General features: G+C 40.4%; 1 protein-coding gene across 2 annotated transcripts in view; it reads left to right on the top strand.

Annotated features, from left to right (window-relative positions):
* The window catches only part of LOC119436614 (calcium uptake protein 1 homolog, mitochondrial-like), a 50031-nt gene that overhangs the window by 8241 nt on the left and 18116 nt on the right, over positions 1-23674 (top strand). Inside the window, exons 3-9 of one of the 2 annotated variants that reach the window (XM_037703527.2) lie at positions 907-1069; positions 2356-2393; positions 2549-2593; positions 11166-11274; positions 16866-16948; positions 19489-19683; positions 20377-20520. In XM_037703527.2, coding sequence (XP_037559455.1) covers positions 907-1069; positions 2356-2393; positions 2549-2593; positions 11166-11274; positions 16866-16948; positions 19489-19683; positions 20377-20520 — 777 coding nt within the window. The remainder of the gene's footprint in view (positions 1-906; positions 1070-2355; positions 2394-2548; positions 2594-11165; positions 11275-16865; positions 16949-19488; positions 19684-20376; positions 20521-23674) is intronic. The other variant, XM_037703528.2, reaches the window with a different exon arrangement.

The raw sequence follows: 23674 nt of genomic DNA, 5'->3' as shown, positions 1-23674 counted from the left end.
TTCCATTCATGACAGTATTATGCAGTCTGAAAATAATGTAATATGTTAATACATTAGTTTCACAGATTTTCTCTTTTTGTGTGGCAATAACTTCTAAGGCATAATTTGGTTCACATTTCTTTACATTTTTGGTTTACTGTTATGCTTGAAAAAGACTGATTTTTATAAATGTGGCATATGTTTTTATATTTGTCATTACTTCTGTGATTGGGGGTGCGTTTGTGATTCAATAATTTCAAGGTTGATAAATTTTTAAATAAATGTACACTTAATGAAGCACTTCTTCGTTTCCAAGAGGCCACTGTGTTTCTCTCTTCAAAGCTTTGTTGGGTAAAGCTCATTGCCTGTGGTCATTAACACAACTCACACAGTCATTTTTTTATTAACCTGTTGCAATAAAGTCCTTGGCTTTACTGTCTGGAATGAAAAATATAAATTGCTCTTGATTAGGTTGTCTGGGAAGCACCTTGTGTTGGAGGAGCACAATTAAACATAGTAAAAGGTCAAAGTAAATTAAGACTGCCTGCCGAGCAAGTGCTGGTGCTTTACAAATGCTTAGCTACTGTGCAAGGATGATATTGTAATGCAAACTAATATATTCACACTTGTGTTTTCTTTCTATATGAATGTGTTAGTTTGCACTACAATGTCTTCATACATGTGAACTAACTACACAGCAAGGAGTTATAATTTTTTTCTACTGTGTTCATACTGACCTTAGACTACTGCTTGCCCTATATGTTGCCTGGTGCTAGCCTAGATGTAAGGCTCTTTATTTGCTAGAGTTGACCCATACCCACAGTGCCTTAAGGCAAACTTGTAAATAGGAGCATTACACTGAGAACAGAGGCTTTCTGCAAGAGTGAGTTCCTTTAATTTGCTGTCTTAATGTTTTCCTAACTGCAGATCATTGAGTATGAGAACCGTATTCGAGCTTACTCTACACCAGACAAAATATTTCGTTACTTTGCCACCATGAGAGTCTACAATGAGGCTGGCGATTCCGAAATTTTCATGTCACCCCAAGACTTCCTTCGTTCTATAACACCTGGCACCAAGCAGCCTGAAGGTGAGAAAGTTTGGCTTCCTGTCGCAGCCATCTCTGACGAGTCTTTTGAATGCGCCAGTGTGGTATGGTGGTAGACTTGTGTTGCTGTTCTAAGGCAGATAATTTTCTGGTGCAGGCACTGCCTTTTTTCTTCTCTGCATATGCTGCCCATAAGAATAACTTTCATGAAAGTGTGTTCGCTAATACTTAATTAACTTGGTACACACATGTGCCCTCTTATTAGCATTTGATGGCACCTAGTGTTTTTGTTGTATCTTTTCTCGTTGCTTGTTAGAGGATATTCTTTCACACTCTGGTTGTATTTGTTTGGTGTTGTACTAGATTCCATTTTTCATGATGCTGTAGTACGCGAACAAATGTATGGGAATTATGTTGTCTCATGCTTCGGGGTAATTTCATTGTTATGCCTCAAACTTGTTCTAGTCTTCAATCTTCACTACCTAGGAAATTGCCTGCCTCCTTAAGTTTGGGTATAACATTGTTTTGGTTATACAGTTGAGCCCCTGTTCTACGAAACCCGATTTTATGAATTTCTCGCTTTTACGAAGAAATTCAAGTTCCCCAAATGTTTTCCATTATGCATAATGTATTTACCAATTCGACCTTGCGAAAGAAAATTGACCATTGCTCGCGATATTATGAAGCTGCCCTGAAGAAAAGAGGGGAAGAAACAACTAAAATGCCACCAGGCGTGGACTTCGCAGACTATGTAAGCACTGATGCCAGCACAGACATGGACAGAACAGAAAATTTGGATGAAGAGGACGTTGTGAAGCTTGTTGCTGACGCAGAACAAGTGTCAGAAGATGGTCACATGGACGCAAACGTAGATTGTGTGCTGACAGTTAGCGAGGTCATGGACACTGTCGGCCTCCCCAGGCGGTTTGAGGAGGAGAAGTTTTTCATCACTATCGCAAGCTATGAAAACTGCATTTTTTAAATTTACTATTATCGACTATTATTTCTGTATTTTTTGATTTTACAAAATTTCTGATTTTACGGAGGTTTGACATTCCCCGTTGACTTTCTAAAATAAAGGTTCAACTGTACTGATCTGTGAGCACTGCTGTTTATGCTCGAGTACTGTAAGTGAAGTCAGGCACATCTCTGCAGCTGTTATGTCTACCATTGTAATGTGGTCACATTTGTTGCATGCATCACAGCTTTTAGACATCACATTTTTATGGTGGAAGAAACAGCCAGGCCTTGTGAAAATAAACAGCAATGTTTTTGTTTTTACATTTGTTTGTTTGCTTTTTCATATTTTACTTTTTGTCACCTCATAGGCTACGGACTTGACCAGTACAAGAGAATCGACATACGTGTAAGTAACTTCCTAGAGGGCTGCAACTTGTATGACAGTTCATACCCTTGCTTGTAGCCTTTCTGCTGACAGCTCTTTCTGTGTTTAAGCCGAATGACTGGCTGGGTGGTGCTTTCACTAACCATTCTTGTTCTTTTCTCTTGCTTGCTGCTTAGACTGATAATGCTTCTGGAAACGGTTACAAGGTGTCTGCTGACATGGTGTGTGTGCCATCTTCCTTCCCCATTCCTTCCTATCTGCTTTCTCTATAACCAGTGATGGGCACTGACTGCATTGTGAGGTACTGACTTGGCAATTATAGTTTTCTGGTCAAATAAGTCATGTCTAGAATGTGGTTGTACTCGAAGAAACATGTTTTATTGGCCTTTTTTCTGAGTAGCTAGTGTCTGGCTAACGTACAACTGACATGTGTACTAGCTTACTGAAGGCCATAATGAGATTTAGAAATAGAAAAGGTTTTGGCATGTAAAAACCCATAATTTAATTTTAGAAATGGAGAAGAAATTATATATGCTCTAACTGTGCTAATACTTTGGTTTTACACATGAATATTGCTTTATATAAATACATTTCTTCGTTCAGCAAGCATTGGAGAGTGCACAATCAACATTTACACTGAAAAAAACTACTGAAGCTGCATTATGTAAATGAGCATGGTATTTGCCTTGTTACAATTACAAGTCCTACTAAAATAGAGTTTATATATGGCCATCATTTTAGATTCAGGATACAAGTTAGGCCGGCCAAAACTGGACAAGGGCCTCCTGGTAACACTTGGTTGTAGAAAACCACTCATGCATGCTTGCGTGCACACACACGCCAGTTGCCACACACAAAGTTGCCAGCGTTTACACACTTTGTGCAATACCTTTTTGCTTTTAAAGGTAGCAAACACAGAAAACTGCTTTACAATTTTTGTGTGCTGTATGTGTAAAATTTTATTGAACAGAAGGGTGGCTATTGGCTATAGCTGTTAAAGGTTAAGGGAGGGAGTTGAATTAGAAAAGGTCTAGGTGAGGCATAGGATGTCGGATGTCAAAGCAAGAGAAAGATCCAAGAACATGATGATATTTGAGCGTGGACATCATCTGCCTCTGGCTTAACATTGAGGTCTTGTCCTTATGGCACTGTCCCACAGTGAACAGAGGACATTTGGTTTGCTTTGATGCATATTATTCCAGGCGGTAATGGGGCGCCCACTATGGTGCCTATGTCAGGGAACCAGAGGGTAATCTCTCTATGTACAAATATTATGTCATTGTTGAAGAAGTCATGTGGCAAGTTGAAAGATGTCTAGGTGAAATCTTTGTTGGGTGGGTGGCACAAATTTGAAAATAGGCATTTGTGCAATACCGAACCTTTTCCACAGCATACTAGTTAGGGAACATAGAGACTAGAACTTCACCTGCTCGCCTTCCTTCACATTCTGAACAAGTGACCAGTACAGAATGATCAGCTGTCCATTCTGTTCACTTTCATTCAGTTTATTTTGAAGTTAGGGAAAGTCTAGGCTTAATTAACACTGGAAGAGACTGAGTTAGTTGGTATTCCATGCCCAAATTTTTTTTACTATGGGGAATACACAGACACACACACACACACAAAAAAAAAACAGACAAGCATGAGAGCTTGTACTTGACTTATTCCTTTTGTGCCCATGGTTTCTGCGCGCTAAAAGCTTTTGGACACAATCTAGGTGTTATTGTGCCCTGTTCATTTTCCACCCATTGTCATCCTCCTGTTCTCTTTTTTCACTGTTCCTGTTTGGTCACAGCTTGTCATTGGCCAGTTGCGGTTGAATTCTCTATTAAGCTCTTTTGTTTTGTGACAGGTTGAGATGCAAATATTGAGCCTTACTTAAAGAAACAATAATGCATACATGCGTACTTCACTACTGAAATGGATTTATATATTTTCGTATTTTCATTCAATCTTACACATTAGCTCTGTCGTGTGAGCAATCTGCTAAACAATATTTTATACCAATGGTTACTGGGTTGGAATATCCTAAAAAATCAAGACACACTATGTTTGTGTGTCTTGACACACATATCCACTTGTATTCATTGCTTGCTGTTTCTTATTCGGGCGCAAGCGCTAACTTTATGAGGCATAATATTCACAAAAATAAAAATACTTTCGCTCTACCTTATTCTACACAATATATTTATTGTATATTGTATATATTTTATACAATAATATAGTTGACTTTGAAATAGGGCAAAATAGATCGTTCTCAATGTTGCTACATCTAAGAAATGGTGGCACTTGAAAAGCATAAAGCAGACAGTGCTGAGCTTTTTGCGCGGACAGTCAATATGCATTTTCTTGTTGAAATGATGGTTTAAAACAACACCTAAGTATGTTAGGTTGCTGACTCTTTCTGTAGGTTCTCCTTCAGCCTGAAGCACACATGAGTCCAATGTTATAGCTTTGTAAAAAGAATGAATCACCATATAGGTTGTCTTCTTAATGTTTGGGAGCAGTTTATTGGCATGAAAATAAATTAGCCTCATTTCTTCGTTAGCTGCACAGGAAGCTTCAGTCATGGACTCATGTGTGCAAATGATAGCAGTGTCATCTGCATACATGACAGGAGTGAAGTTAAGTAGCGTTATGGATGGGTCATTCACGTATAGTGAAAATAAATGGGTCCGAACACTGATCCTTGGGGAACGCCCAATGTAACTGGGAGAAAATCTGAATTAGTATTGAAAAACCGAACCATTTGTTGTCTGTTCGTAAGGTAGCTTCTAAAAAATTTTAGACCCCCCCCTACGGAAGCCATAGCATTCTAATTTTTTAAGTAGTATACCACGATGAACAGTGTCAAACGCTTCTTTGACATCAAGTTGAAAATTCCAATTACAATCATATTGTTGTTTAGGTAGGAATTCATCATATCTGAAAGAGATAACACTAGAGTGGAGGTTGATCTCTTGCTCCGAAAGCCATGCTGGCTAGGTGTTAACACAGATTCTCGATCGAGGAAATTTAGTACCCATTTGCTGTAAGTTTTTCGAATACTATGTTAGTGGCACTTATTGCTGAAATTAGACGGTAGTTTCACGGAAAGTTACAGTCTCCATTTTTGTGTGTTGGAATCACCTCGACTAGTTTTAGGAGGTCTGTGTAAGTAGCCGTGTAAAATGCGTGAGTAAAGATTGTAGCCAATTGAGCGCAAAGAATTTATATGCAGTTTTGTAGTATAAATGATGATACCTCATCACACCCGGTGCAATGCTTGCATGGCATGGTATTAATGACTGTGACAATTTCCTCAGCAGTTGTGTCGATGTATCCGAAAGAATTGACAGCTCTATTAGAACAGAACTGAGTGTGACATCACTGCAGGAGTTAGCAATTTCTTTACCGATGTTACAAAAATAATGAAAGTCAAAACTGTAAGGTCGGCTGATATTCCCATCATTTCTATATCGAGCATAATGCATTGATTAGGGGTGGGTTTTATTGCAGAGTTTATAATCTTCCATGTTATTTTTGAGTTTCTCGAATTTTTTTGCATTGAGCTCTGAATAGTACTGTTTCTTACGAATATGGCTGACTTGTGTCACCCTGTTTTGGGCTGCCTGAAATTTTTCTTCATAGTACGATCGAGTTACCTTTATTTTGTTCAACTTTGGTGTACCAATAGTCTTTATTCTTTATCAGTTGTAAAATAGTGTTGGTCATCCATAGACAAATAGGCTTATGGTGATACCTTTTCTTATGCTTGACTTTAGACTGCATAATGGCTTTTGGTATATTACAACCTAAGTTGCTATTTGTTGGGTAGTGTTATCAGTTATATTATATGTATTGATATTTAGCTACTAAATTTAGAATAAACAGCATTGGTGCTACACATTGACTGCCATATTTTGGCAGTCATTGAAGGAGGTATCAATTGCTTCAGAGAAATTGGAAATCACTTTCAGCTCTATTAAATAGTGTCCTTATGTAACACATACATATTCAGTTTATCTGTTATTTTTTTTTAGTGATCACATGCTAAATTGAAAATATCCATCATCAAATCACCAAATTTTTCAGATGAACTGCAGTTATCATTAGTGTACAGGTTATTTTACGAGATCATCGAAAAGCAAGTACTAATGGGAAATGATTGTCGGATGATAGCACTTTTTTAGTACTAGAAGCACATGCCACTTCACAGGTGTTTATGTCAGTTGATGTAATTTGCAGTTTACTGCCCATCACTCTTTACTCTCTCTCTCTGTTGTCTTTCCTGCTTTGAATGCATTGTAGTGTTCCTTAGCACATTTTAGATATTAGTCTATCTTAACGCTTTATTAAATTGTTGCAGCTATCTCTGTTGTCACTATCTTTTTTCGTTCCATAATTGCTTATACTTTTGTGATGTATGAATACATTTGTGTGTTTAAGATTATTTTTGTGTAGTTGGTTATTGACTTGACTATATTTTACTTCTGGTCTAATTGTACTAATGCAAAGCCTGCTATTTTATAATTAAATGTGTGATACTGTTTCGAAAAAGTGCATACTCCAGAGCATTATTGAGGCATATATTTGATTCCATAGTGTCTGCTTCCACTTAAGCAGGTAAATTAAATGGAAAAAGTTTTACTAAGCCTGGCAAAATTATAATTAAATCAAAAGTAAAGTGCTCAAAAGATTAACTGTATATGATCCGTTACGCTGCCTGCAAAAGCCAGAAAATGGCAATGTTATTAGTATGTTTTCGATTTTATTTTCTTTTGAGCACCATGCAGCACATGAAAGTTATGAATCATTCAATTTACATGAAATGTGGATGAAGCTATCTGGAGCTTGAAGTTCACTGAGCTGAATAAATCAAGGTGTTTTAAATATATTCATTAAAGGACAAAAAGAAACAATACTCCTAAATATTTCGAGCGAATATATTTTGCTTGTCTTTAAATACAGTATCGTAGAAACTTAAGTAGCATTGCAATTGCGCTCTCAAGGGAAAATTTAGTTCAGTATATATATGCACCTGTATTATTTGCTCCTTGAATAAAATTGACTGTTGAGGTTCCATGAATGTATTATGTGTACAGCCCCAGTCACACTTGTCTAAAACATTTGAACAGTACATTCTGGGATGCCAAGGCAGCATTTGCTGATGCCCAATAAGCTCAAGATGCATGACGTTGGCTGTACATTGTTCTTTTAAATACAAGACTAACATTGCAAGATTCGTTTTCAGCTTTCTGCAAAACAATAACTAGTCTGGTAGCTCTGGTGTGCTGAAACTAATGAATGGAAAAAAAAAATTTCTCTTCTGGATTCTTGGTGTACACAGGGTGTGAGGAAAGTCACTGCCTGTTTAACTTTTTCGATAACTTACAAAGTTGTTAGTGGGCATTCATGAAATAAATTTTGTATGCTAAAATTCTACAAGTTTGGGCAACCAGTCGTACCGCATCCATGGATTGTCACAGAAACTGAGCTGGAATGTTCATGAGGGCATCTCAGGTTTGTGCCTCCAGTTAATCCATGGTCTGCCGGTTGGTGTGTTTATTGTTCCCTTGGCCAGCCTCGTGGGAAAGAAATTGCTTGCTGTCATATTATGGCTGCAAAATTTTATGCTAGGTAGCTAGTTGAGCATGCGCATGCATGGTAAAATATCACACAATTTCAGGAGTCTGCTATTTGCCTAAATTGGCCTCGCAGTTTGTTAACGTCTGCTACAGTCTGCATGGCAGAAAACCCTGTTACCCCTGTCTATTATGTAGTGAGTTTTGCCCATACAAGGTCCGTCTGAATGTAAGAAGACTGAGTATATGTAGAACGCACTTTATTTGACAGAATCTTTCAATACAACTAGTATTCCCCAAACCTTGGGCATTGACACAGCAAGCACAGCGAGTTTCCCACTGTTTGTATGCACCTTGAAAGTGTTTTTCTGTTATCTTGTTGAGCACCTTCGTTGCAGCCCTTTGCTCGTCTTTGGTGTCCTTTCATCGCGTGTTTCATTCTCGGAAATGGGAAGATGTCACAGGGAGAGAGGTCGGTGCTGTATGGTGGCCGGGAAGCATGATTATGCCTTTTCCGGTGAAAACCTTCCTGTCAGCGAGCAACGTGTGCAATGGAGCATTGTTATGGTGCAGAACCCAACCCGCATGGCGCTGTTCCAACGCCCGCTTCATTGTTGCCGTAACTCAGTGACAAAACTCTCAAGCATGTAGACTTGCTTCACCTGTTCGAAGCCAACTGAGCTCATCACGTTGTGGAGCTGAAGGTTCCCCCACCTTTGCCTGCACCGGTTTCCCGATCAAGGCACACGTACGCAATACCACGTCTTTAGAACTATGCTCAAACAGCGTGGCAGTCTCCTTACTTTCAGGACAGACCCTGTATAAGGGCATAATCTTTTGTTTTATAGGAATGTGAAATAATCAGTATAGGTACTGACAATCCAGACACCTTGTGCTGACAGTTTATACAACCTTCGTCCGTAAAGTTTCGAGACTAACTTATTTTCTTCTCTAAAAATGATTCCCCAAAACAAATGTTGGTGCGTATCTGTAGTGCCATCTTTTCGGGCTAACCTGAGCTATTTATGTTAATTGCTGTGGCAGCCACTAGATGGCACTACGTGTAGAAAAATACATTGTCGCTAGTCGTCTGCGCATTCTACTGTGAGTGAATATGGAGAGATGGACGTCCACCTCGAACAGCGTGTAAACATAAAATTCTGTGTGAAGCTTGGCAAGACAGCCACACAGATGTATGAGCTCCTTCGTGACGCTTACGACGAGAAATTATCGCGGGTGCGAGTTTTCGAGTGGCACAAGAGGCTCGTTTCTGAGAGAACGTTGGTGGAAGACGACACAAGGCAGGGGCGCCCTGCAACCTCATGGAATGAAAACAACGTGGCTCGGATCAGGGAGATCGTACAGCAAGACCGCACCATTACAGTCCGCATGCTATCGGATGCTCTCGACATTAGTAAGACAACATGCCACCGAATTTTTCGTGAGAACTTGGGGAAATTAAAGCTGAATGCCAGACTTGTGCCGCACTCCCTCACATAGGACCAGAAGGACATGCGAGCATCAGTGAGCGCTGATTTGCTCTCCGAGGCAGAGAATGATGATGCATTCATTGACAGCATCATTGATGAAGATGAAACATAGTGTTTTCAATACGATCCTCAAACAAAGAGGCAGAGCGCCGAATGGCGGTCCACGAGCTCTCCGGTGTCGAGAAAGGTGCGGCAACAGAAGACCAAAACAAAGACGATGCTGATAGTTTTTTTTCGATGCCAGAGGTGTCATACCCACGAGTTCATCCCACAAGGGCAAACGGTGAATCAGGAGTTTTATATCCGCGTGCTCCAACACATGCCTGATGCACTACGATGCCGTCGCCCTGACTTATGGGCATCTGGACAATGGAGCCTTCTCCACAATAACGCAAGGCCGTACACTCTCTCAGCGTGACAAAATTTCTCGCCAAGCACAGCATTACTGTACTTCCCCATCCGCCATACTCGCCTGACCTCTCGCCATGCGATTTTTTCCCGTTTCCTAGTGTGAAGACGCCACGACAAAGGAGCTGACAGCCCTGCCAAAAGAAGTGTTTTTCAACTGTTTCCAAGACCTCAAGAAGCATTGGAAGTTGTGTATAGACTGTAAGGGAGACTATTTCGAAGGGGTGCTGGACAAATGGTTTCAATGTTAAAGGCATTTTTTTAATGGACTCAGTCTTGGAACTTTACGGACAAAGGTTTTCGGTACTAATAGGAGTAAAACTTTATTGTGCTATTACGTATATTCGCATGAAATGGCTTTTAACAAACTTTACGGCAGTAAAAAAAGTTCAGCTTGACTGTTCAGTTGAGATGAGAACTCGGAGCTCAGTGACATGAACTGCTACTGGTAACAATTGTGGTGCTAAACTGAATCACCTGCCAATTGGTTATTTTCTCTTCATTCATGGCAAGGCAGGAAAACATTATCTTCGTATCAAAGCACACAGTTACAGATTTTAATCAAAAGTATACAGATTACCCTGTTATGCCAAAATCATCACCTGGTTGCATAGTGGAAATCATGTAGAGTTGCAAACAACCGAAGGCTATGCACATTGTCGCGATTCACTAAGCACAGAAGTGGATAGAGATCTTTAATTACAAGAACTAGTGTTCTGTAAGAGCAGACCCAGGCTAAGTTGTTTATTTTCTTTTCTCGAACTTGCTTGCATGCTCAATGTCGCCGTTTTTATTATCAGTGTGGTTCGGTGCTGATAGAGACACAGCAATATTTTAAGTTATTTTTATTTTTGAAATCCATAGAGGCACAAGTTGTGCAATGAGAGACCAACATATGAGCTGATTGCAGCTTAGGTCCCATCAGTGGCGAATACAATATTGACAAATACTCTGCATTCAGCCTTACAATAGGAAGCTCTAGAAATAGCGTCCCCAAGTGGCTTTGCATACCCAAAAACCAAAATGCCTTTGTATGCCTTTTGCATTCTTTTGTACTCTCTTAGCGTGCTTTTGTGCACTCGGCCGATGGTGCCCCCTAACTTTAGGTCTCCTATTTCTTCCACTTCCTAGTAAAGGCGTCTCACAACACCTGACTTCTGTTAGTGTATTATTTTTCTGCAGTTCAGGTAAACACGGAACAAACCTTCAAATTTTTTGTAAGCACTGGAGATTGTCTAGCTGTGTCTGTGTTTGGCTTTCCAAGCTCTTCAGGTATTTCAAGGACACTGCATTGAATAAGAGTGTTAAATGCATCCCACCATTTGTTTCAGGATGAGAAAGTATTTTCAGGACTAAGCGAAGACAGCATTTTTTACAAGCTGAGTTCGTCTGGCTTGATCAGCTTTTCGGATTACATTTTCCTGCTCACCATACTGTCAGGTGAGGCCCTCGATGCACAATAATATAAAATTATTAAGCAAGTGCTGTGAGACATCAAGATGTTCATGTAATGAAATGTTAGCTTAACTGCACTTCATCTTTGGATGTCACATGCATTCTACATTGGGGGGGGGGGGGGGGGGGGAAGAAAAAAGATTGTATTTTTACTTTTTATGTTGGTTTGCATGAAGAAGGAAAGAGGTAATCAAGAGATGAATCAGACCAGCTCTTTTTAAAACTCATGTCGAACTTGTCAATCAACTACAGGTAGATATAAAAACATATTTCTTAGCCTTTCAAATTTATTTTCTTTCACTAATATTCCCGCATGATGTGCAAAGCATTGTGTATGTTTAGAATATTTCTGAGCAATGCCTGTTGTGTACCTTACGCTTGAATATTTTCTGTGTAGGTGCTTTGAAGGCTTTCTGCTGCCAGACATTATTTTGCATGAGAATAGTGATGCTCCTCATCTCTGTGCTACTACTAGCAGCACTTTCCTTCAGTGCCAAATTCTTTAGAAGTATTAACGGGGGGGTACAGCATGGGGGGTTAATAAGGACGTAGATAAGACAAGGATGAGTGTTTGTCTTGTCTACAGTTTAACCTTAATGCACCGATAATGGACCACCAACTACTCCAAACACTCACCCTGCTCTTCAAAAGCACTAATCATGCTTTTTTGTAGTATTCTGTGTCTAACCACTGCAAAACAATGTAGGTAATATCATTTTAACTTTACTGAGAGAAGTGTTGTCATGCAGTATTTCATTACCTATACCATTTGGAAGCCTGACAAAACATAAAACATCTGTCATCACCCTATTTTGGTGTCGAATAACAGATCACAGTTTTTTACTAATCCACTTAACTTGCATCAACTACTGATGTTGACATTTTCAGGGGGTGCTAATGCTTGTTATTTTGTTGAAATAACATTGGCATGGAAACAAACTGTTGAGGGACATTGAGAAACGAAATAGAATTTTAGTACTTGTTTGACATGTACAATAGGCATCCATTAACGTGTCGTGTTATTTGGCTCTGTTCAGTATCTTTAAAAATTTTTCTGTGGTTTTCTGCATTGCTTCCTATTTCGAATCCTGAATTTCTAAATTTTTGTACTTTAGTGGAGATTACTACTGGATTATTTGCAAATGGTGCCAGTTGTTTCATAAGTGTTAACAGTGTGTGCACAAATATGGAAACACTGTCATGCCACCAGCAGTTGTGGAATGTTTGAAAAAGAGTGGTTTCCCTTTCACATGCAACAGTGTGGAAAGCTATTCTTTCCGCCTTTCATTTCCCCTTCCCCTTCCCCCAGTGCAGGGTAGCAAGCCAGAATCTTTTCGGGTTAACCTCCCTGCCTTTCCCACCCCGTTTCTCTTTCTCGCTTTCTTGCTTAGTGGTCACCCATTGAAATTGAGCTGGCTGTGAGCCAATTTGACATGAAAAAATATACAAACACTGTAGCAAACTTTGAAGTGTGCCAGCCAGTGGCTGGCACACTTCAATGTTTGGCTTTCTTTGCCAGCCACTGGCTGGCAAAGAAAGCATGGGTCAACTACATGTGATATTCAGGATGATGGCAGCAGTGATGCTAAGTAATTCAGGACACAAGCAGCTGTATCTTGGGTGCAAAAGGTTCTTGCAGAATGGCTTTTCGCACCGCGAGGTGATGCCATCAAGGCTTTGCTCTTTACATCAGCCTACTAAAATAATTTTTAGAATATACCTGGTTTTACAGGTTGTGGCTGCCATAATGAGACAGTTTTAGTAAATCAGTAAGTTTGAAGCATACCGTCTAATTTGAACTGCAGGTAATTCAAGCCATCTCTGTCTCACTGGCGTTAAATTAGTGGAAAACCAACTGTAGTATGGAAAGTGTCTAGCCTAGTGTAACGCTGAACACTTATTCTGCTCAAAGGGCATGAAATAATGCTTGTCTTGATATTTCTCTTGCTCATAATATTCAAATGATGGTTAACATGATTATGTGGTGATATGTGCTGTTTCAGCGTATCTCGCCTGAATTGGCTCTTAGTGTCACTACTGTTCTATTGGATAGCTTTGAACGAAAGAGGGTGGTCCTGCCTGTCACTCTCATCACTGTTTTTGCTAGGTACTATCCTTGTAGGTGTGCTGTAGTTAGCTGTAAAGAAATTCAGTGGGAGCACTGTAAGCTTAGAATTTTTGCTCAGACATTACTTTACATTAATGATCATAATTTATTTGGAGATGTACAGTTTTCACAGAAAAATATGAATGGGTCTCCTTATATTTTCTCTCTTCTAAGTTGTGCAGCTCTGAAAATCTGGATGATGTAGTGGATGCTGGTTGTCATCCTCTTATTAAAAAAAATAAGAAACCTTTGGGCTTTTCAGAAACTATTTGCAAATTAATGTTTTAAAAATCCTTTTAAATGGTTAAACTTTGATCATATTTGGTGAAATCATATTATGGTAACACATGACATTCTTTCTTTGATATAAATTTGTCCAGAACTTTTTGCAGTACACTCACTCTTGGGCTATGCTTTGTTATAATGATGAACCCTGTCAATTATGTGAACTTCATTTAAGTACAAAAATATCAAGATGCTTTGCCTACTTTTAAGAGAAGTAGCCATAAATTTATATGCAACCATGTCACCTCAGCCTCTTGCTACCTTTATGCACTGACGTCACTTGAATCTTTGTGACACTGTTTATTACCTAAAGGATTGCAACAAAAAGTGATGCCATGGTCTCTGTATGGTTGACTGCAGCACATCTTATGCATGTGTTGATGCTGTCCGCTGCAAATCAAAATAACCTGTTGTCCGAAATATCATTTTACCTGATATTGTGCAGCAGCCAAGATCTAACTGTGACTCCACATAAGGAAATGTTGCGTTGCACACATTTCTGTTGCACCTTCATGTGCACAGCCACCAGACGAAAAGTTGTGTTTTAGGCCATATGCATAAACATGCAGACAGTTTGATTGCAAAATATACGCAACTTTGGTAGGTTCCCTGTTTAAGCTTAACTCTTTCAGTGTCACTGACATACCAACACGTTTCCGCGTTTCTGTCCAGCCATGTTCCTTTTGACATTCCTTTGGTCAGGTAGGAATGCCAGGACCACACCAGGAGAGCATTTGCTGTTATTCATGTCATTTTTGTAATTTCTGCACAACAAAAAATAAACCGTTGTGTTCGTTTTATAATATCCTAAACAAAAACCCAACGCTGCGGGTGTGTCACCTTCGAAAAAAAAAAAGCGACACTGAAAAGGTTGATATCAAGTTTGACTGCGTTTTCCTTGCAATTGACATTGAAAATAGCTTTGAAATACCTGCTGTGAGAATATAATGTTTTTGTTGATTCATTGATTGATCTGTGGTTTTTAATGACGCAAGGGCCACCTATGGCCAAAGAGCGCCTATAATGTTTTTGTGCTGCACAGGTTAAGTGGCCTGGTTTATAACTGAATCGGCTCCTGCCAAAGGAGAAAAGGTACCCGAAAAGTTCACAACAGGGGACACATTCTCGGATGGTCACTTTCGGGGATATCACTTTCAGTGCATGTTTATTGGCTGGCTGAGAAATATCGCTCGGATCATGCAACATGCCGTGTACTACGTCACATGAAAGTGATAGTATCGCTGAAAGTGATCATTCTAAAATACATCCCCAGTACTTTAGTTCATGCTTGACAGTGTCTGAAAGCAACTGCAATAGGTGAGGCGTAAACTCGTAAAGGCTCATGGGAAACGTCATCTGCTCGGCGCTTCCGGTTCAACCGCTGATGGTTCCGGCGCGCGATTTTCCGTTCGTGGGGCTGGTCGCGCTTGCTCTCTATGCACTTTCATCACAAGGTATCGCCCACGCTGCAAATATCTAGAGCGTGTGACGGTCGCATCGATGACTGATCATTATATCTGAGCATAGGCAGTCATTTAAAATAATTTTTTTCTATCCGAATCGACCGAACAGGTGAATTAGGTATGCGTGGTGTCGCAGTCGCGGGCTTACTTGAATGACGTGTCGCACTTTCTTGTTCTCAAGTGAATTCTGTTCGGATCAACGATGTGAGTGATCTTGTAACATTTAAATCGTGAATATCAGATTTGTGCTAGAGCCCGTCGTATACACTAACGTGTTTGCCTTTCGTAGTCCTTGATAAATCGCGTTGAGCAAGCGGGCACAGCTAAGAACCTTGACTTAATTTTCTTTAAAAAAAAAAAAACCTTCCATACATTTAGCTTTTCGAACTTTGTACCACTGATAACGTAGATGCTTGGACCAGTTGGTATGACATACTAGGAATTTTATATAATTTTACAGCGAACCTTTATAGGTTTTGCGACGTTTATCATGCATGTGTTGTTTTCTAAAATAACTTGCTGTCCACGTTACTGATATTTCATAGAACATGCTTAATAACCAAACGTTAACCACGCGGTCGGCATGGTTTAACGATGTTTTGACGTAGTATCTCTTTCTGCAACTTCAGCAAAATATTTGTTATAAAGTCTACAGAAATTTATAACACATTTTAACGCGATCAAAGCTGCAGTATGCCCCTTGTGTTTGGGACACTTTGTGATAGTTATGTAAGATATGGAACGTGAGGTATGCTAGAAGCGTTTGTCGACTGCAGTTGACTTCCGCGCATGCTTGAGTCTGTCTTAATATGCTTTTGACGTCTCTTTATCAGTAATATTGCAGCTTTGTGATCGTTAGGCTAATGTTTCTCGTCTTGTGCACCTTTCACAAAATATACGAGAAAAATTGTGGTCTAGACCTTTTAAATCCTTCCACTACACCTTGCTCATCTTGCATCGAGCACTAAATTAAGGTCGCTGTACTATGCAAGGTATTTGCCTAAATGTTGTTCCAAGACATTCGTGCCAAGAAAAAGCTATGGATTGGAACCGCCTGCCCGCCTCTAATGCCTCCACTACTAAACCATGCATGTTTGATCAAATCAGCCTAGTGAAACTTAGATGTAATAAGTAAAAAAAAAATCAGATCTCTATTCCACTACTGTGCAGATGGAAGCCAGCAAAGCTGCGGTGGGTTCTGTCATTGCACGAACAGAATTCACTTGAGAACAAGAAAGTGCGATTCGTCATTCAAGATAAACCCGCGACTGTCACAGCACGCATACCTAATTCACGTGTTCGGTCGATTCGGCTAGAAAAAAATATTTTAAATGACTGCCTATGCTCAGATATAATGGTCAGTCATCGAAGCAACAGTCATGGTCTCCTAATATTTGCAGCGTGGGCGATACCTTGTGATGAAAGTGCACAGAGAGCAAGCGCGACCGGCCCCGCGAACGGAGAATCGTGTGCCGGAACCGTCAGCGGTTGAACCGGAAGCGCCGAGCAGACGACGTTTCCCATGAGCCTTTACGAGTTTATGCCTCACCTATCCTCACGCCTGTCTGGCTGTCTGCGTTCATGTGGGCTCTTGCAGCCATGAATATCTTTGTACACAAGTTGCATAGTGTGTTCTCTTTGTGCATGTTTATTTTGCCAAGCACATGGTAGAAGCACTCCAAATATAACATTTTTAATTCTGCAAACTTGTTTATTTTTAGCATCAAAGCGTCAGTTCGAGATTGCGTTTCGGATGTTTGACCTGAATGGAGATGGCAACGTGGACTATGATGAGTTTGAAAAGGTAGTCATTGTGCTGTATTTTTCTTGTGCATGATGACCGTAACAGATTTTCACCTAACCTTTTGTGACGGCATTAAGTAAAGACAGACAGGAACTCGGCTGACATTCATCAAGTCATAAGGCCATGCAGATTGGGACTTCTCCTAGATGGCGGCACTCGGAATTGTCCAACGTGATGGCCACTGCATGTGCATGTACCACCGGTTTCCTCGCATGCACTCCATGCCTTCTGCAGCTTTGAAGCTCTTGTCGTCTGCTAGCACCTGCCACAAGGTGCTTGTACCGTGATAGATTTATTTACCTTAATTCATTTCTGCATGATAAACAACATTCTGTCTGTGAACGCCAGCGTAATATCGTACATGCATTGATCTGTTTTTATTCTCACAATGTTAATGATGGTGTGCTTACCGTTGCTTTGCTTTTGCTCAAATCTTGCAGTTCAATCATATTTTTTGGTCCGCATTGTTCAATGAGCCTTTTTCATTACAGGTAACACCGCCGCTGTATGGGTGGAAAACAATGCCACATGGATTTAATCTCTCTGTGTGTGTGCATGTGTGTGTGTGTGTGCGTGTGTGTGTGCGCACGTGCGTGCGTGCATGTGGGAAATGAGAACACCCCCTGTAGTGGCTGATTGGTTAAAACCACACTTGCACCTAAGCATCAGGCACCACATATTTCTTGCCAAGACAGAAAACAAAATTATTGTTGCATCAATGCTCCATTATTTTTTCGTACTCATATATTTGAAGACATTGATAAAACTTATAGTTCACATAATGGCAAACATTGTGCGAGACTTTCGATTAAGCATGTCAATGCTAGCTGGATCAGATGCAAGCTTTATGTGCAGCAGTCCATTGTTTTTGTTTTCCATTGCAGATGTGTGAAGAGCTGGTGTATTGTCTGTGCATCATCATGATGTTGTTTCATTGCTACTGCTCCATATGCATTTTTGATCAGTGTTGATAGGCATCATTTTATCGACTTGTCAATTATTTGGAGGAGTATGAGGGTAAACAAAGTGCTTGAAAACCTCTGAGAATTGAGGTGGCGAGAAGAATCACAGCAAAGGCCATGTGCCTGACATCGGCGAGAAAGAAACTGTAGAGTTGGTGTGCCCATTTGTCGTGGTAGTCAAGAGCATGCAGTTTAAGCCCCACTACCCAACCAGAGCATATACTGCTCATGGCTGGTGAAGCCAAGCAGTAAGGCTTTTATTGCAAACATAGTGCTGTAACATCCTAGAGAGTTAAGAAAACATTTGTCTTCATCTTCCATAGCCTTGGAGTAGTGTAAATGCAATAGGAGCCCCCATACATGGCCCAGTAACTGATGCAGTCACAGTTAGTGTGGTCTGTAAGCATTTGATAAAGGCTATATGCATATAGTCAAGCATCAATATGAATTGTCAGATGCAGTAAAGCAAGTCTAAAACGTACCCGGCCATTGGTGTTGTTCTGTTATTCAGAAACCAAAAACGAAAGGGTATGGGTTATAGTACGGCAAAGTTTTATTTCTGTGCAGCTCGAAAAATGTAAGCAAGATGCAAAATGTCGCAAAAGTTACTCATAAATCCATTCTGTTGTATATTTGTCATCCTGTGCAGAAAAATATGTGTTTTGTGTGCCTAAGCTAACTTTAATAACAAAAAGAGCTCAGCTCGGGCAACAAAGGAATTGCCTGTTGTGGCATGGAACAATGTCCTTACAAAATAGGTGTGGCTATGCACTACGTACTTGTGGGTGCAAAACAATTTTTGGCGCCACAGCTTGTATATAATAAACTAATCTTCTCCCAGGTACAGTTCCAGTTTATATTTTCAAGTTTAAAATGAGATGTTAGCCGCTGCTTAAAGTATACCTGTGTGCAATCTGAGGCTCCCATGCATACATGCACTGCTTGTTGCATTAGCCTGAAAAAGAAACTGGTGGAAGCTGTAGCGTGGGGAAGGCAACATTTTTGTTGTTACCTCCTAGCATTGTGGTTTAGATTCTCTTCTGATATTAATTTTATCTTCATAATGTGGCATAGTGTGTATAATGCATGGTAAATTAAAGGGCCAAAGGTTTATTGACACAAATGTGCTGTCTCACATATATTCTTCTTGCTTTTTCTTTTCGAAGCCTGAATTACACAAAAGCACCATAGCAACAACAAAAATAATTGCATCACTGTTAAATGCAATCAGTTAAAAATATGTGCCACGTGAAGTGGTAGTCACTGAAACTGGAAGTGGTAGTCAGTTAATATCACAAATCATTCGTATACAGGCTAATCAGCACAGGGCAGTACTTGAAGGGCACATAATTTGGTGTTTTTGGCATTTTAAGTGTCCATGCACTAAAATGTCTACTATATAAGTGATGATGATGCTCATATGCTAGTATGCATCACCATAGAGTGTTGTGCTCATCATTGGGCACATTTATCACAGGAGCTGCTGTTGTCTGGTAAGGGCTACCTGGCAACTATGACACTGTCTAGCTTCCTTGGTGTCCAGAGCATGCATAATGGTTTTGTTGTACTTGAACACAGGTGCAGACAATAATCAGGCACCAAACTAGCTTTGGCATGCGGCACAGGGACCACCAGACAACGGGCAGCATCTACAGGGGAGTGAGCAGTGCTCTTTGCAACTACTTTTTTGGCCCCAAGCTTGACAAAAAGCTCACAGTGGAAAAGTTTTTGAACTTTCAACGGCAGTTGCAGACCGAAATCCTCACCCTAGAGGTAAGTGCGCAGCTCTGTGGATTTGTTTTAATAGATTCTATCATTCTGGGTCAGAATGGTAACTCGCTTTCCCTCAGATACATATGGCCTCATAAGCTTAATTCTTCCTGCTATGCTATCTTCTATTACCTTTATGTCATCCTTTTATCTTTTGTAGCGTCCAGATAGCCATGAGAAATTAGCATTCTGGAATCACAGCTTATACCTACTGAGCTCACCTATGTGATTTTATCAAAATGGGCATGATCTAACTTTGATGAACTAGATGTGCCTATGGTTATTGTTACTGTATGTTGCATGCTCTTGTGCAGGCTATTTATTACGACCATGCTTCGATGCTCATCCTGTATGCTTCTTTGACTCATCAGTGTGTCTTTTCAATGGTTCCTTTGTTCACTGTGTACCAGCAGGCCCAAAAAGTAGCTATTCTAAGTTTTTTAATGTCGTTCTTGATAGTCTAGGTCTAGAGGCAGACTCATGTCTCATTTTTTCAGTGTTATATTCCATCTAAAGTCTGTCTAAAGCAAAAAATGCTCATAAAAGCTTCTAACAAAATGAATGTAGATCTTTAGCTTCGTTTGCCAACAGAGTTTCTTTCCTTCTGCTTATGTCTGTACTCTGCATGGATGGCACACTGCACAGCTGGAGTGTTTTGCCAGGTGTGCCATTGAATTTTTATGCAACAACTTTCAGTTTATGCGCAAAGAGCCTGATGAACAAGGCATGATCAGAGAGTGGGACTTTGCTGACCTGCTGTTGACTTACGCTGGCCTCAATGACAAAAAGAAGTCTCGTATGATCAAACGTATAAAAAAAAAGTTCAAGAGCCAGTCAGAGGTATGTGATCTTCCATTTAACTTTTGCTCGTTAGTCATGTTGATTTACGGCATCTCTTAGCATAGGTGTTGCTTTGGGATGTTAAGACCGGCCGTTATTGATTATTGTAAGGCAAAGGCACTCAAGCTATGGCGAATTTTATATGAACGCAGTCATTATGCTGATAAATGTGGCTTACACTGTGTGGCATTAAAGTTGGTGGACAGTGAGCGGACAAAAAAAAGTGCAAGGCACTTAGGGAGATTTTTGTCATAGCTAGTATGCGAAGTGGCCTCACTTCTTTTCCATTCAGACTTTTGGTTGCTTCAATGAGTGATTACAACTGTTTCTTAAAGCGGCCCTGCACTACTTTTTGAACATTAGTCACTAGGCAATACTGCCATAAACTTCTGAGACAAATAACTTATTGTACATGCAGCTGGGAGCCCACGATGTTGCTTGAAATGCTGCCTGCCCTTGCAACTTGTCAAAACTCCTGCCACTTTTTTTTTTCCATACTCTTACAAAAGGGTACTCACAACGGCTAATGGGACAGTTTCTTCATAAATCATGACTAAGCTCCAACAAAAAGCAGAGAAATCTCATCACTGTGGTGCCATCTGGTGGTAAAGGGTGATACTGCTGAGCTAATCCTATTGCCCCCAAGATCGGTGATGTGGTGGAGTGTTGCAGTAGACAATCTCAAGGTCATATGCCAATACAAAAGCTTAGCACGATGATGGGCAGACTATAGTGGGCATTGCTTCTCGTGTACACAATGCACTGTAGGAGTGACAACAAGGAGAGAAAGGCTGCGAAAGCACAGCAGTGGCAGCATTTGAGTTCCAATAGTACCAGTACCGTTAATATAAGCCACATTATGTAATTTCCTTCTTGGAGAGATGCCCTTTAATAATGGCCTCCCTGGTGCAGTATTCGGCCGCTACCTCCCTAAAAATGACTCCTACAATTTACCCATGGCCCTCAGTCCCCAGCGGCTGCGGAGCACCTGACCAAGGCGGCGGTCAGACCTGCGAAGCGGCAGAGGGTGCTAAGAATCTCTAGGTCCGGACAGGCGCGCCAATGGAAATTTACTGAACCTGGCAACGTTCAGCACGCGCACCCTATCGAGTGAGGCTAGCTTTGCAGGGCTATTTGAAGAATTATCAGGTATTGCCTGGGATATTATTGGCCTTAGTGAGGTGAGAACTGGTGAGGCTTATACAGTGCTGACTAACGGCCACGTCCTCTGCTACAGAGGTCTTCCAGATAGGAGAGAATTCGGAGTAGGATTTCTAGTCCATAAGGACATAGCGGGCAACATTGATGAATTCTACAGCAATAATGAGAGGGTAGCAGTCGTAATAAAGCTGAATAGGAGGTATAGAATGAAGGTTGTATCTCTCAATTTGAAGAAAGAAAGAATAAAGTTAGTCATGAAGAAACAGGCCAACCTAGATGCAGTAAGGGTAAAAACAGACCAATTAATTCAGGTTGGTTCTTGCAAACAAATATGCAGCTTTAGAACAGGAAGATAAAGACAACATAGAGGTAATGAATGAAACCGTAACTAGGTTGATCTCAGAAGCAGCAGTTGAAGTGGGAGGTAAGGCACCAAGGCAACTAGTAGGTAAGCTCTCCCAAGTAACAAAGGACCTAATAAAGAAATGGCAAAACATGAAAGTGTCAAACTCGAGAGATCAGATAGAATTCTCTGAACTGTCAAAACTGATCAACAAGAAGAAAGTGAGGGATATCCGAAATGATAACGTGGAAAAGATTGAGGAAGCAGTAAAATATGGATGCAGCATGAAATCAGTGAGAAGAAATATGGCATTGGACAAGGCAAAATGTGTACATTCACTGAAAGATAAGCAGGGTAATATCATCAGCAATTTCGATGACATAGTAAAAGCAGTGGAAGAATTCTATACTGAGCTGTACAGTACCCAGAGCAGCCAAGCTACTTTCATTCGAAGTAGTGATGAACAGGGCCCCTTCTATAACTAGCAGGCCCCTTCTATAACTAGCAATGAAGTTAGAAAGGCCTTGAAAGACATGACCAGGGGAAAAGCTGCTGGAGAAGATGGAATAACAGTTGATTTAATCAAGGATGGAGGAGATATCATACTTGAAAAGCTTGTGGCTCTTTATACGCAATGCCTCACGACTTCAAGTGTACCAGAAAGCTGGAAGAACGCCAACATTATACTCATCCATAAGAAGGGAGACGTTAAAGAATCGAAGAATTTTAGACCCATTAGCTTGCTTTCAGTATTATATAAAATATTCACCAAGGTAATTTCAAATAGAATCAGGGCAACACTTGACTTCTGCCAACCAAGAGAACAGGCTGGCTTCAGGAAGGGATATTCTACAATGGATCATATCCATGTCATGAACCAGGTAATAGAGAAATCTGCGGGATACAATCAACCTTTCTATATGGCTTTCATAGATTATGAAAAAAGCATTTGATTCAGTAGAGATACCAGCAGTCATAGAGGCATTATGCAACCAAGGAGTACATAATGCATACGTGAATATATTGGGAAATATCTACAAGGATTGCACAGCAGCCTTGGTTCTCCACAAGAAAAGTAGAAAGTTACGTATCAAGAAAGGGGTCAGGCAAGGAGACACAATTTCTCCAATGCTATTCACTGCATGCTTAGAAGTATTCAAGCTCTTAGACTGGGAAGGCTTAGGAGTGAGAATCAACGGCGAATATCTCAGCAACCTTCGGTTTGCAGATGACATTGTCCTATTCAGCAACAATGGGGACGAATTACAACAAATGATTGAGGACCTTAACTGAGAAAGTGTATACGAGTGGGGTTGAAGATTAATATGCAGAAGACAAAGGTAATGTTCAATAGCCTGGCAAGGCAGCAATTCAGGATCTCCAGTCAGCCTCTAGAGTCTGTAAAGGAGTACGTTTATCTAGGTCAATTGCTCACAGGGGACTCTGATCATGAGAAAGAAATTTATAGAAGAAGAAAATTGGGCTGCAGTGCATATGGCAGGCATTACCAAATTCTGACTGAGAGATAACCAGTGTCGTTGAAAAGAAAAGTGTACAATCATTGCACTCTACCGGTGCTAACATATGGGGCAGAAACTTTGGAGGTTAACAAAGAAGCTCGAGAACAAGTTAAGGACCGTACAAAGAGCG

This window comes from Dermacentor silvarum, chromosome 1 (assembly GCF_013339745.2).
Source record: "Dermacentor silvarum isolate Dsil-2018 chromosome 1, BIME_Dsil_1.4, whole genome shotgun sequence".
Lineage (NCBI taxonomy): Eukaryota > Metazoa > Arthropoda > Arachnida > Ixodida > Ixodidae > Dermacentor > Dermacentor silvarum.
This window is presented reverse-complemented; position numbering and strand designations above follow the sequence as displayed.